Below are 10,882 nucleotides of genomic sequence, written 5' to 3' on the forward strand. Positions count from 1 at the left end.
ACAGTACACACAAACAGTTTAACACTGTTCAGCACTTTGGTGGTAAACATGTCAACAACCAGATCAACTTAAGTTTTTTTTAACTTGTTTTCATATACAAGCCACAGGCCTATTGTACCACACAGAGATTTTGAAAAAAAGGTGTGGCTTATATTCGGGTAAATACAGTATGAGATTTTCTGTGATGGATTCAACCCATTACAATAATGATATTTGGCTGAAATGATTAAAAACTACACAGTATATGTTTTTACATTTATACTGCAAATTACTGGAGAAAATTTATTTAATGCAATATATAACCATGTTTACAGCCAAGATATTTAATTAACTCTGACAAATGTAAGAGAAAATAGGGAAAAGAGATAGAAGAATGTAGGCCTTGGGGAGCAATGAATCACAGGACTTCTCAGAGGGCTTTGGAGTTTTTAAAGTGGCTAAATGACTTGGATTAAGAATATTAAATGGTTATTGCTGTTAAGAGTCAGGATAATAATAATTAATAATTAATAATTGCTTTAACTTATATGGCACTTTTACTTAACTTATAGCTTAACTTATAGCACTTTTCTGGACACCCCACTCGAAGAGCTTTACAGGTAATGGGGGGACTCCCGTCCACCACCACCAATGTGCAGTATCCACCTGGATGCGGTATGAAACCTGATTTGGTGATGTGGGAGGCAATGCTTTAAAAATAAAATCAGATCTGGAATCTAGAAAGATCTAGAAAAAAATTGAGCGGAAACGAAAGAGTGAACACCATGAAAATAAGTGTTGAAACCTAATGCTAGAAGTGAAAAACAAACATAAGCATTCAGTCAATGGATTTAATTGTCAAATGAGGCTTTAGCTTTTTCCAGGCTCATCTGGCTGTTTCATGAGCACTCACAGAACAGCAGTTCTCCAGGACATCAATGGTTATTTTTGAAGTGTATTTTTTTTGTTCTCATTTTGAAACTTAGAATGAAAAAATCAGTTCACTAAATGAATACTAACACACCAACACAAAAACCCTGCCTGTTACATTAATATTCTTTTGCAGTAGAGGACAAAGATCCTTTCAAGTCCCAGTTGAATAAACACTTCCAGTGTACACATGGATACACGATTTTCAGTTTTAACTGAACCCTAGTGAGTTTGTTTTTTTATTCTGTGATAAGAGATGGTGAGTGTAATGAAACTGTTGTAATGCTGTGCTTACACAGGAATTAGTATATATCATAGTAATACATTTATTTTTTTTGAAAACTAAATATTTCTGGGCTGTGAATTCATGAATTCATGGCCCATATAATTCCTGTCCTATATGATATTTTAGTTACAATCGGAAAAAAAAAAGTGATGTGAGAGGAATTCAAATACTGTTTTTCTTATACATAGCCAAGGATGCTTTCTACTGGAAAGATGATAAGCTCATTATTATCTTGATATATAATGTTATTATATATTAAGGTAATGTTACCTGTTATTATTAATCACATATTAATATTATGTGTTTATCACAAATGTTACGACCCCAAGTGTCTAGGGGTAAAGGGGTGTAACATTTAGGATAATTCTTTTGGAAGCAGGGGGGGTTTTGGTGAAGGGCTAGGAAGCGTGATAACAAGGGTAAGGAACTAGAGTGGTGCCAAAGGAAAGAAAATAACAAACAAAAATGGAGCTGGCTAGGACAGTGAGGGAAAGCTAATCTGACTACAAAAGAAAACCCGAAACACACGGTCTTCGGCGTCTTCAACACCCTAACTAACCTGCACTGACTACCCAAAACCATACAAGACAAACGGCACTCACCCGTACTAAACTAGTGTACTAATACAAAATCAACTAAGTGTGTAAGTGTACCCAACAACCTAAACTAACCTTATATACAAAAGTTCACACAAAAACACAAGTGAACCAGGAATACAAATAAGGGAAAACAAGAGTAATCAACAGGAGCGGGGTACAAAAGAACACAAAAGTTCAACATGTAACACTGGGGCAAGGTAATGGCAAAACAAGGATGAACACACAAACAAACGAAAGTACAAAGAAACTAACAAAAAACCAACAAAACAACAAAGCCGAAGCTATACAAAAAATACACACACACAAAGCAAAACAAACCAACAAACGAAGCTGAAGCAATAACCAGAAGCGAAGCGAAGCGAAGCGATAAACAAAACCAAACGGGACCGAAGTCAAACGAAAGGCCTCTCCTTGCTGAAAACCTCCATGTTACAGTATATGCTGAATAAGATGTGTTCTGATTGGCTGAGAGCTAATTGATGATGACATCATATTGAAACAGTGGTGTGATGGTTGGCCAATGGGGAAGGGAGAACAATCAAGGGTCAGCAGTGTGGACATAACAGAAAAAACACACACAGAACACACACTGGGACGTAACAACATAATATTAGCACATTTTTAAAAATCAAGATACCTCTCCTTGGAAACTTCTAGAATTGATGTAAAATGTTTACGTTAATATGGGTAAAATATTTATAAAAAGGGCATTGTAAAAAATGTAGTACTGCAGACTTAGAGTCAAGATAATGATGTTTTCAAAACACCTTTGAAAGGAGATGTCAGATATTTTCTAGTGTTAGTGAAAGAATTTCAGTTATGCTGCTCTCCTTGTACAGATGAAATGTGAACTCAACAACTACAAGGCAATAAAAGAGTTAAATGCTGAGGTTTCCCATTACTTATGTTTATGCAATGATCTCTGCCTCAGTATATTGCAGTCAGGAGGAGGAGCAAGAATTTCATTTTATATTCAGAGCAAGTGGTGCTTTTACTCATTGCAGCTCTGTGAGACAGTCTGGCAAAATGAGCTTTTTACTCTCAGTTCTTCTTTCATTGCTGGTTTCTATTCTCGGTGGACTTTATCTCCTGGGCGCATTTCGCAGAAGACGCCCTGGAGAACCCCCGCTAGACCGAGGTCTCATACCTTGGCTCGGTCATGTCCTAGACTTCCGCAGGGACACAGCTAAGTTCCTTCAGAAAATGAAGGAGAAGCATGGAGATATGTTCACAGTGCAGTTAGCCGGCTACTATTTCCATTTCCTAATGGATCCACTGTCTTTCGGATCAGTGGTGAAGGAGGCACGAACAAAGCTGGATTTTACCAAGTTTGCACAACAACTGGTGGCAAGGGTCTTTGGTTACCATCCCCTAGATGATGACCACAAACGTCTACAAGCTTCTAGCAACAAGTATCTGATGGGGGACGGTTTGGCAGTCATGACCCAGGCCATGATGAGCAACCTTCAGAACCTGATGCTACACAGTGTGGGTACAGAAAAAGATGAGAATGAGTGGAAAGAAGATGGACTTTTTAACTTTAGCTACAATATTGTGTTCAGGGCTGGTTACCTTGCCCTTTTTGGCAATGAACCAGTGAAGTCTGCAGGCAGCTTGGAAAAAGCAAAGGAGAAAGACCGCATTCAATCCGATGAACTATTTTATGAGTTCAGAAAATATGACAAACTGTTCCCTAGGTTGGCCTATGGAGTGTTGCCACCGAAAGAGAAAATGGAAGCAGAAAGACTAAAACGGTTGTTCAGTAGCATTCTGTCTGTACAGAATGTGAATCAAAAGGAAAATATTAGTGGCTGGATTTCAGAACAGCAGCAAGAGAGAGCTGAATATGGAATGAAAGAGTTCATGCTGGACAGATATATGTTTTTGCTGCTCTGGGCTTCTCAAGGCAACACCGGCCCTGCTGCTTTCTGGCTGCTTCTGTTCCTCATGAAGCATCCTGACGCAATGAAGGCAATCCGAAAGGAAGTGGAAGAGGTCTTGAAGGAAACAGGACAAGAGGTAAAACGTGGGGGGCCGCTTATCAATCTCACAAGAGACATGCTTCTGAAGACCCCTGTGTTGGACAGTGCAGTGGAGGAGTCCCTCCGTCTCACAGCTGCTCCTATCCTAACCAGATCTGTTCTGCAAGATATGACCCTCAAGCTGGCCGACGGTAGAGAATACAACATCCGAGAAGGGGACAGAGTTGCACTGTTTCCATATACTGCTATTCAGATGGACCCTTCTGTTCACCCTGACCCACAGACCTTTAAATATGATCGATTCCTCACACCAGAAGGGACCAAAAAGACAGACTTTTATAAGAATGGTAAGAAGGTGAAATATTATAATATGCCCTGGGGTGCTGGGGTATCAATGTGTCCAGGCCGTTTCTTTGCAACAAACGAGCTCAAGCAGTTTGTCTTTTTAATGTTAACATACTTTGATTTTGAGCTCAAGAGCCCAGAAGAAGAAATCCCCTCCATCGATCCCAAACGTTGGGGGTTTGGAACCATGCAACCAACCAGGGATGTTCAGTTTAAATACAGGTTAAGATTTTGAATCAAGTTCAGGAAGTGATTGTGAGTGTTACGTGAGCATTTTGTTCCTGTTTATCCTAATGCAGATTCAGAATAACTCTTATAAATTATAGTGAAATCTGTTAAAACAAAATCAAAATCTGAAAATCCAATCTATTTTTCAGTTTTGTTAATCACCATTATTAAATATATGGTATATAAGTATAGTTAAAATTATGTACTGTTAATCTTATTATATTCAATGCTTTGAGTCTTTAGATAGTGCTAATCAATGCAATCACATCATTTTAAGAGCTCACTTTTTTATCAGTTGTGCATTAAATTAATTAAAATAAGTAAAATCAATTTATTTAAAAATACATACTGGAAAGTTTTTGCTTTGCAGCTCATAACATAGCAAACCATGTTTAACTTCTTAATACAACTGGTCAAAACAAAGCTATGAAAGAGATATTTAGTATTTTAGTTATCTAGATAAGTCATAAATAAAATGGCAGTTTTAGCACTACTCTACAATATACATATTTTCTAGAATCCCACATTGAAAAAAATATGAAACATCTGCTTTTCATCAGCTTTAACATTCAATCCCATAGCCTTCTTCCAGGTTTCTGTAGTGACACCACCGTACATGAATCCTGTTGTTATATTTACATGCTTGAGCCTACACTGTTTCCCAATAATGCTGGAGAAATTGTCATTTAAATATTTTAAATGTTTAATACACATTAAGGTTTCTAAAGAAATGATACTATCCTGTTTTCTACTTTTCATTTACTTCTCTTTTAATCAACTTTTAACTCAACAGGCAGAAAGGGTATTTTTCAAACTGTAAATAAGAAATTTCAATGCAGATTAAAGAGTTTCAGCTGCTCTCAACAATAACTTTATTATACAGGATTTCTTTTCTTTGATTGGGGAACTTGTATCTTGTATCTGATATTATTAAAAAGTAACAAGGAGTTTGTTTTATCTAAATAAATGCACAGTAAATCTGGAATCTGCCTGGATTATGATCTTCATTTAAAATTAACTCAACATTTCCATCTACTGGAGTTACCCTGCAAACAACTACATTGTGGCAGCATCTTTTTATCTGAAAAGAGGAATGCCGTTCAGTTATCTGAATTCTTTGTGGACATATTCTGTATACAATATTGCTGTTATTTATATTTGGTACTGTAGGTTCTTACTGTACAACCTTTTCATTTTCACATCATTTTATGCAAACCTATTGTTCAACTGTTATACTCTTTGCATCTTCAAGTTTTTACCATATACAGTATATATACTGTATATACTTGCAGTATATCTATGGTAAAAACAATTGTCTGTAAAAAAAATACAAAGAGCCAAACAAATGATTTCAAGTAATTGGTAGGGTCTTTAGGATCCCATCCCAGAAATAATCTTGATGATTACACCCAGCAATCAAATTACACCATCAACAATCAAGTTAACAACACAGACCACAATCCCTACCCAAAGCTCAGAACAATAAGAGGATGACCAGAGTTCAAAACACAAAGAACTCAGAGCTTCCAAGAGATACAGACACACTGTAACAAAACTGTCCAACGCATTTGCAACTATTAAAATATTAAAACTATAACATAAAACTACAATTTAAACTACGAACATCAAAAACCATTGCTTCTGAATTCAGACACTGAAGAGCAGATACATTTATTTAAAATGAAAATGTCACAAACCCTGTTCAGTAAATATAAATTAATGAGAAATGATTGTAGAACTATATGCTCTTGATATACTTTCATATAGCTACATCAAAACAAATGTAAAATTTCCCCAGGCAATGTTGGAAGTACTGTATGTACCATGCGTCAAGTAGGTTCAATCTCAGCAGATTTGACAGCAAATCTTGTGCTTCTTGGCTAAACACAAACTCTTTCATGAAGCAGAAAGAGTTAGTCATCCTTGAAGACTTCTTTTCAGCTTGTAGCACCTTCACTCATGGCTGAAGGCAACTGGGAAGAAAAGCCCCCAGGACTAAGGATGTATTACAGTTTATGCCCTCTTTTTATGCCCTCTTATCTGCTAAAATGCTGACTCCTGTCTATGGTTCTGAGAACTACCAATTCAAATGTTTTAGTGTTCATTTCCTTTTTGTATTTTTTACTTTCCCATATCTGCACTGCTTCCATCTCTTATGTAATAATTGGCCTTTCAGAGTGTCCAGAGGTCTAGAGAGGAATACAGCTTTTCTTACTGTTGTTTCAGAAACACCTTAGACACTTTAACTGTGTCCTCTAGTTTTTTTTTCTTAATCACAGGATAAATGTATCAATTTGGGAGCATTTTTTTAAATAAAAAAATCATGCAACTGTAAAAGTGTTGAAGATAATATCTGTGAATAGTATTAACCCTGTACCATTTAGTCAGTTTCAGGACTACCCTCATTCAGGTGCTCTGCCTGAAATGTAACCAACTATACCTCTGTAGAAGGGGAAAATAACTTTCATTGTGGGCGTGTTTGCAACACTATTGAGTATTCCCATCTGCGCCTGCTCAAACAATCATGTGGATTAATGAAAAATGAATTAGTGCCAACAAGAATCAAATCAGATGAAACGAAAACCAGCAGATACAGGGGACTTCCAGTACTAGGGCAGGATACCAGTGGAACATAGTTGCCCTGTGATGCAGGATCTCTTTACTGATGTTTCTATCAGTGATACATCTGATAAATCTGATACATCAGTCTTAATACAGATCCAGTGCCTGGAAACTCTGATGATGTTTCTTTCCATCAGAGTTCATGTCATTTGAAACGGCGAGTTTACCGGCCTCAGCAAATGCTCCTGAAATTGTCAAAAAAAAGTCTCTTTTGCCCATCTCTTCTAATTATTCCACCAAAGGTTGCACAAATAAATAAATACTGAAACAAAATTAGATATTACTTTAATTGAAGTTATAAATTAATCCAAAAATAATTAGATTGTGGGAGAATAAATATGTTAAAGAAGAGAGGAGACCAAAAGGCCTGTATCTCATTTATTATGAAGAGACTCTAGTTTATTGATGCACGACTTTAAATACAGTTTTGCAAGAGAGGTTAAACATACCCCCACATATCTGTGAGTCACAACCCCCACACTCCACTTCTGAGTATTAAGGGGGACCTGCAACATTTTGGGGTTATAATGAATCGGGAATGATGAGTAGATTTCAAACCACAAAGAAACTACCATGTACACGGTAATGTGTACAACCTCCAATTTACATCACAAAGCGGACTGTGTGTAGAGCCATTTTGCCGTCATTTTCTGGGATTCAGAATGAGGCAAAAAAACTTTTCACCGACACGAAAGCGGCCCTTTTGCACTGTAAAAATGTCTTAGACCTGAAGTTTATAGTATTTTAATAAACCGATATAATCGTGTTTTATGTTTATGACAATATGTTTATGGTTTTATGTATAGGACGTTAATAGTATTTAATATTTTCATGAACTGACACGTTTTTTAGAGTATTGCAAAAAAAGAGCAACCTGTCAGCCAACTAAAATACACTTTCACGTCACAATTCGCATATTCTTCTTTCACATTCACAATTCGAGACCAGCGATTTCTCATCTGCCTGTGACAATATGGTAACCATACAGTAGTTTCACAAAGTTGAAGATTTTACACGTTTTTGGTAAAATTGTGATACCATCAATTCATTTTTTCACAATTTGAGAAATTTGGACTGCAACTCCACCTCCTTCTAAATCTCTTGCAACAGTCTCTTGACTCAATCCATGTACAGTATTTAGGGAGAAGGGATTCCATTAGCCTCAGTCCTTCTGGACAAAGGCCAACAATGTACCTACAATTGCTCATTTAATTAAATACTCAATAAAACGATAATTGCCTGAAGTTTCAGAACCTCTGTATAAAAGTGTGCTCTTCAAATCTGTCATTTAATTCCAAAACTTTTTTTTTTACAATAGGAGAATAACAGCGAAGCTGTACACTTTCAGGATGCTAATTTCAAATTGATATTATAAGTATTTTACTTTACAGTATATGTGTTTAAAATGTGGAAGTGTTAAAGAGTTACAAGCAAATGAGTAGAGCTCAAAGTAGAGCTGAATTTCACCCTAAAAGTATAAAGAAAAAAATGCTGTGGATCCTTTTTCAAGAATTTAGGGGAATGAGAGGAGGTACAGGAATAAACGTAAGGACAACATCAGAAACACAATGTGAGAATAGGTAAAAGGAAGTGAGAAATAGGGTCCAAAGATATAGAAATCCAGAAGAAATTCTAGAGGACGCATATTTTTGGAAAACTCAATTAATTTTGCAGAAGCTCTGTCAAGTTGGTTGGAGATTGTTGATGGAGAGAAGGTTTGAAGGATTGTCACAGAATTTTAGCAGATTCATGTCAGGACATTCACTCTCTTCTTGCTAAGCAACTCCAGTGTGCTTTTAGTCCTGTTGAAAAGTGAATTTTCTTCCCAGTCTTTATGCAGACTAAAGCATTTTACCTTTAAGATTTATTGTACTTTGCTCCCTCTATTTTCCTCACAGTCTTGGAAAGTTTTCAAGCACCTACTGTTAAGAAACAGCTCAGGAGATATTTTTAGCCAACGGGTTCATTAAAGGGAATTTCCAAATAAATCTCCCTTATACTATATAATAAAGTTCAGATTCCAGTACTCTAAGAGAATTCAGATTACCAGGATAAAAATCAGGTTTCAAGTCTGAAAGAGCCACACTCTCACAGCCATGCTCTGAAAATTACATTTTGGATGATAATAATGTCTGCTACTGTATTAATGCCGTGGTCGATTCCTATGGACATACTATATTACCTCATTAAGAACAACCCAGTCACTGTCTTCTCTGCATGAACAACAAAGTCTGAGTAACTGAGAGAATGAAATCCTTTTCATTATGTTGAAGATGGAAAGAACCTTTTCCTTGTGTTTCAATCAGTGGGCTTTGTAGCTATAGTTTATTTTCAGTTCCAGAACGAGAAGGGAAAAAAACACTTAGTTCTCAAATCAAAATTAAATTCATTCCAATAATCCCTTTAAACAGTCTGTGGGCTAAATGACTATGTAACAGAATAGGAACAAGTAATAGGTTTATTCCATGCTGAAAAAAAGAAGAAAGAAAACAACGTTTTGGCCGTGGAGATTACCGAAACACACCTGAAGAAGGCTCCACGGCCAAAACGTTGTTCTTTCTTCTTTTTTTTCAGCATGGAATAAACCTATTACTTGTTCCTTTGCAGCCAACGCCTTGTACCCACCTGAACTATGTGACAGAATGCCAACTATACCAAATTAAGAACGCACTTGTTGTCAAACACACCTTAGGTACTGACGCATGGAGGAGTTGCAGGAAAGCAAACAAAGAAAAGATGGTAGTAGTTCAGGTGGGTAGCTGCGTCAGCATGCGTAGGCTGCAAAGGAACAAGTAATAGGTTTATTCCATGCTGAAAAAAAGAAGAAAGAGAACACAACGTTTCGGCCGTGGAGCCTTCTTCAGGTGTGAGAGAGACAGGGCAGTAGGCAAAGGTAAAGTAGCGGGAGAACAAAGGTTGGGAGGGAGGAGGAGTGAGAGGCGGGAGCAGGGGACAGAAAGAGAGGCCAATCAAGAGGTGTGAAGTCAGAATGGGTGCAGAGAGGTGTGAAATGAAACTTCCAATGAATGGAGAAAATTTAAAAGAACATTAGTCTGTCGTTAAGGGAAGGGAGAAGGTGTGATCCTAGCTGCAGAATAATTTTAGTTTCGGTGGTCTTTCTGATGTATGAGTTTGGAAAACCGTCTTTGAGAACACAGACGGAGAGATTAGAGTGGTCGTGGCCGTCAGAGGTGAAATGAGAAACAATGGGCTTGGAGAGATCTTTAATCTTTACAGCCCTGACGTGTTCTCTGAAACGGTCTCCGAGTCTCCTTCCTGTTTCTCCAATGTAGATGGCTGGGCATTTACTGCAAGAGATACAGTAAACAAGGTTGCTGGAGGTACAAGATGCTGTCTGGGTGATCCGGAATTGTCCTGAGGGGCCTTGAATGAGTGTGGTGGTGGCTGTGTATTTGCAGGTGATACAGCGAGCTCTGTTGCAAGGGAAAGTGCCTGGTGTGGATGGTTGTTGAGGGCGGTCAAGGGAGCTGTGAACAAGGAGGTTACGCAGATTAGGTGGTCGGCGATATGAGATAATAGGGCGATCAGAAAAGAGGGCCCCAATGGAGGGATCATCCTGTAGGATGGAAAAGTTGTGGTTAATGGTCCTGGGGATAGGAAGTGTGTTAGGGTGGTAAGGAAGCACCAGAGGAATGCGGTTGTTACGGCGGGAGTTCCTGATCGGGTTGATGGTCCGGGGGGTGTTTTTGGCTTGGGCAAGGGCCCTGTCAATCACACTGCTGGGGTATCCTCTGTTGATGAAAAATGAGTACATTTCGAGGGCTTGGTTCTCGAAGTCGATGTCGTCGCTGCATAATCGTCGTAACCTAAGGAACTGTGAAAAAGGAAGAGAGTTTTTAGTGTGGTTGGGGTGAAATGAGCTGTACAGGAGGTAGCTGTGTGAATCCGTG

At 37.8% G+C, this 10,882-nt stretch overlaps 1 protein-coding gene across 1 annotated transcript; it reads left to right on the forward strand.

Moving 5' to 3' along the window:
* The first annotated feature begins 2,732 nt into the window (after positions 1 to 2,732).
* On the forward strand, positions 2,733 to 5,334 carry LOC148832749 (5-beta-cholestane-3-alpha,7-alpha-diol 12-alpha-hydroxylase-like). Its single transcript, XM_088919142.1, has one exon. The coding sequence runs from the start codon at positions 2,821 to 2,823 to the stop codon at positions 4,354 to 4,356; it is 1,536 nt and encodes a 511-aa protein (XP_088775268.1). The 5' UTR covers positions 2,733 to 2,820; the 3' UTR covers positions 4,357 to 5,334.
* The last annotated feature ends 5,548 nt before the right edge of the window (positions 5,335 to 10,882 follow it).

Source organism: Atractosteus spatula, chromosome 6 (genome assembly GCF_055471065.1).
Source record: "Atractosteus spatula isolate fAtrSpa1 chromosome 6, fAtrSpa1.hap1, whole genome shotgun sequence".
In the NCBI taxonomy this organism is placed as follows: Eukaryota; Metazoa; Chordata; class Actinopteri; order Semionotiformes; family Lepisosteidae; genus Atractosteus; species Atractosteus spatula.

Excerpts from the sequence above, each read along its gene's own strand:
- LOC148832749 (XM_088919142.1), top strand. The coding sequence starts at position 2,821 with ATGAGCTTTTTACTCTCAGTTCTTCTTTCATTGCTGGTTTCTATTCTC.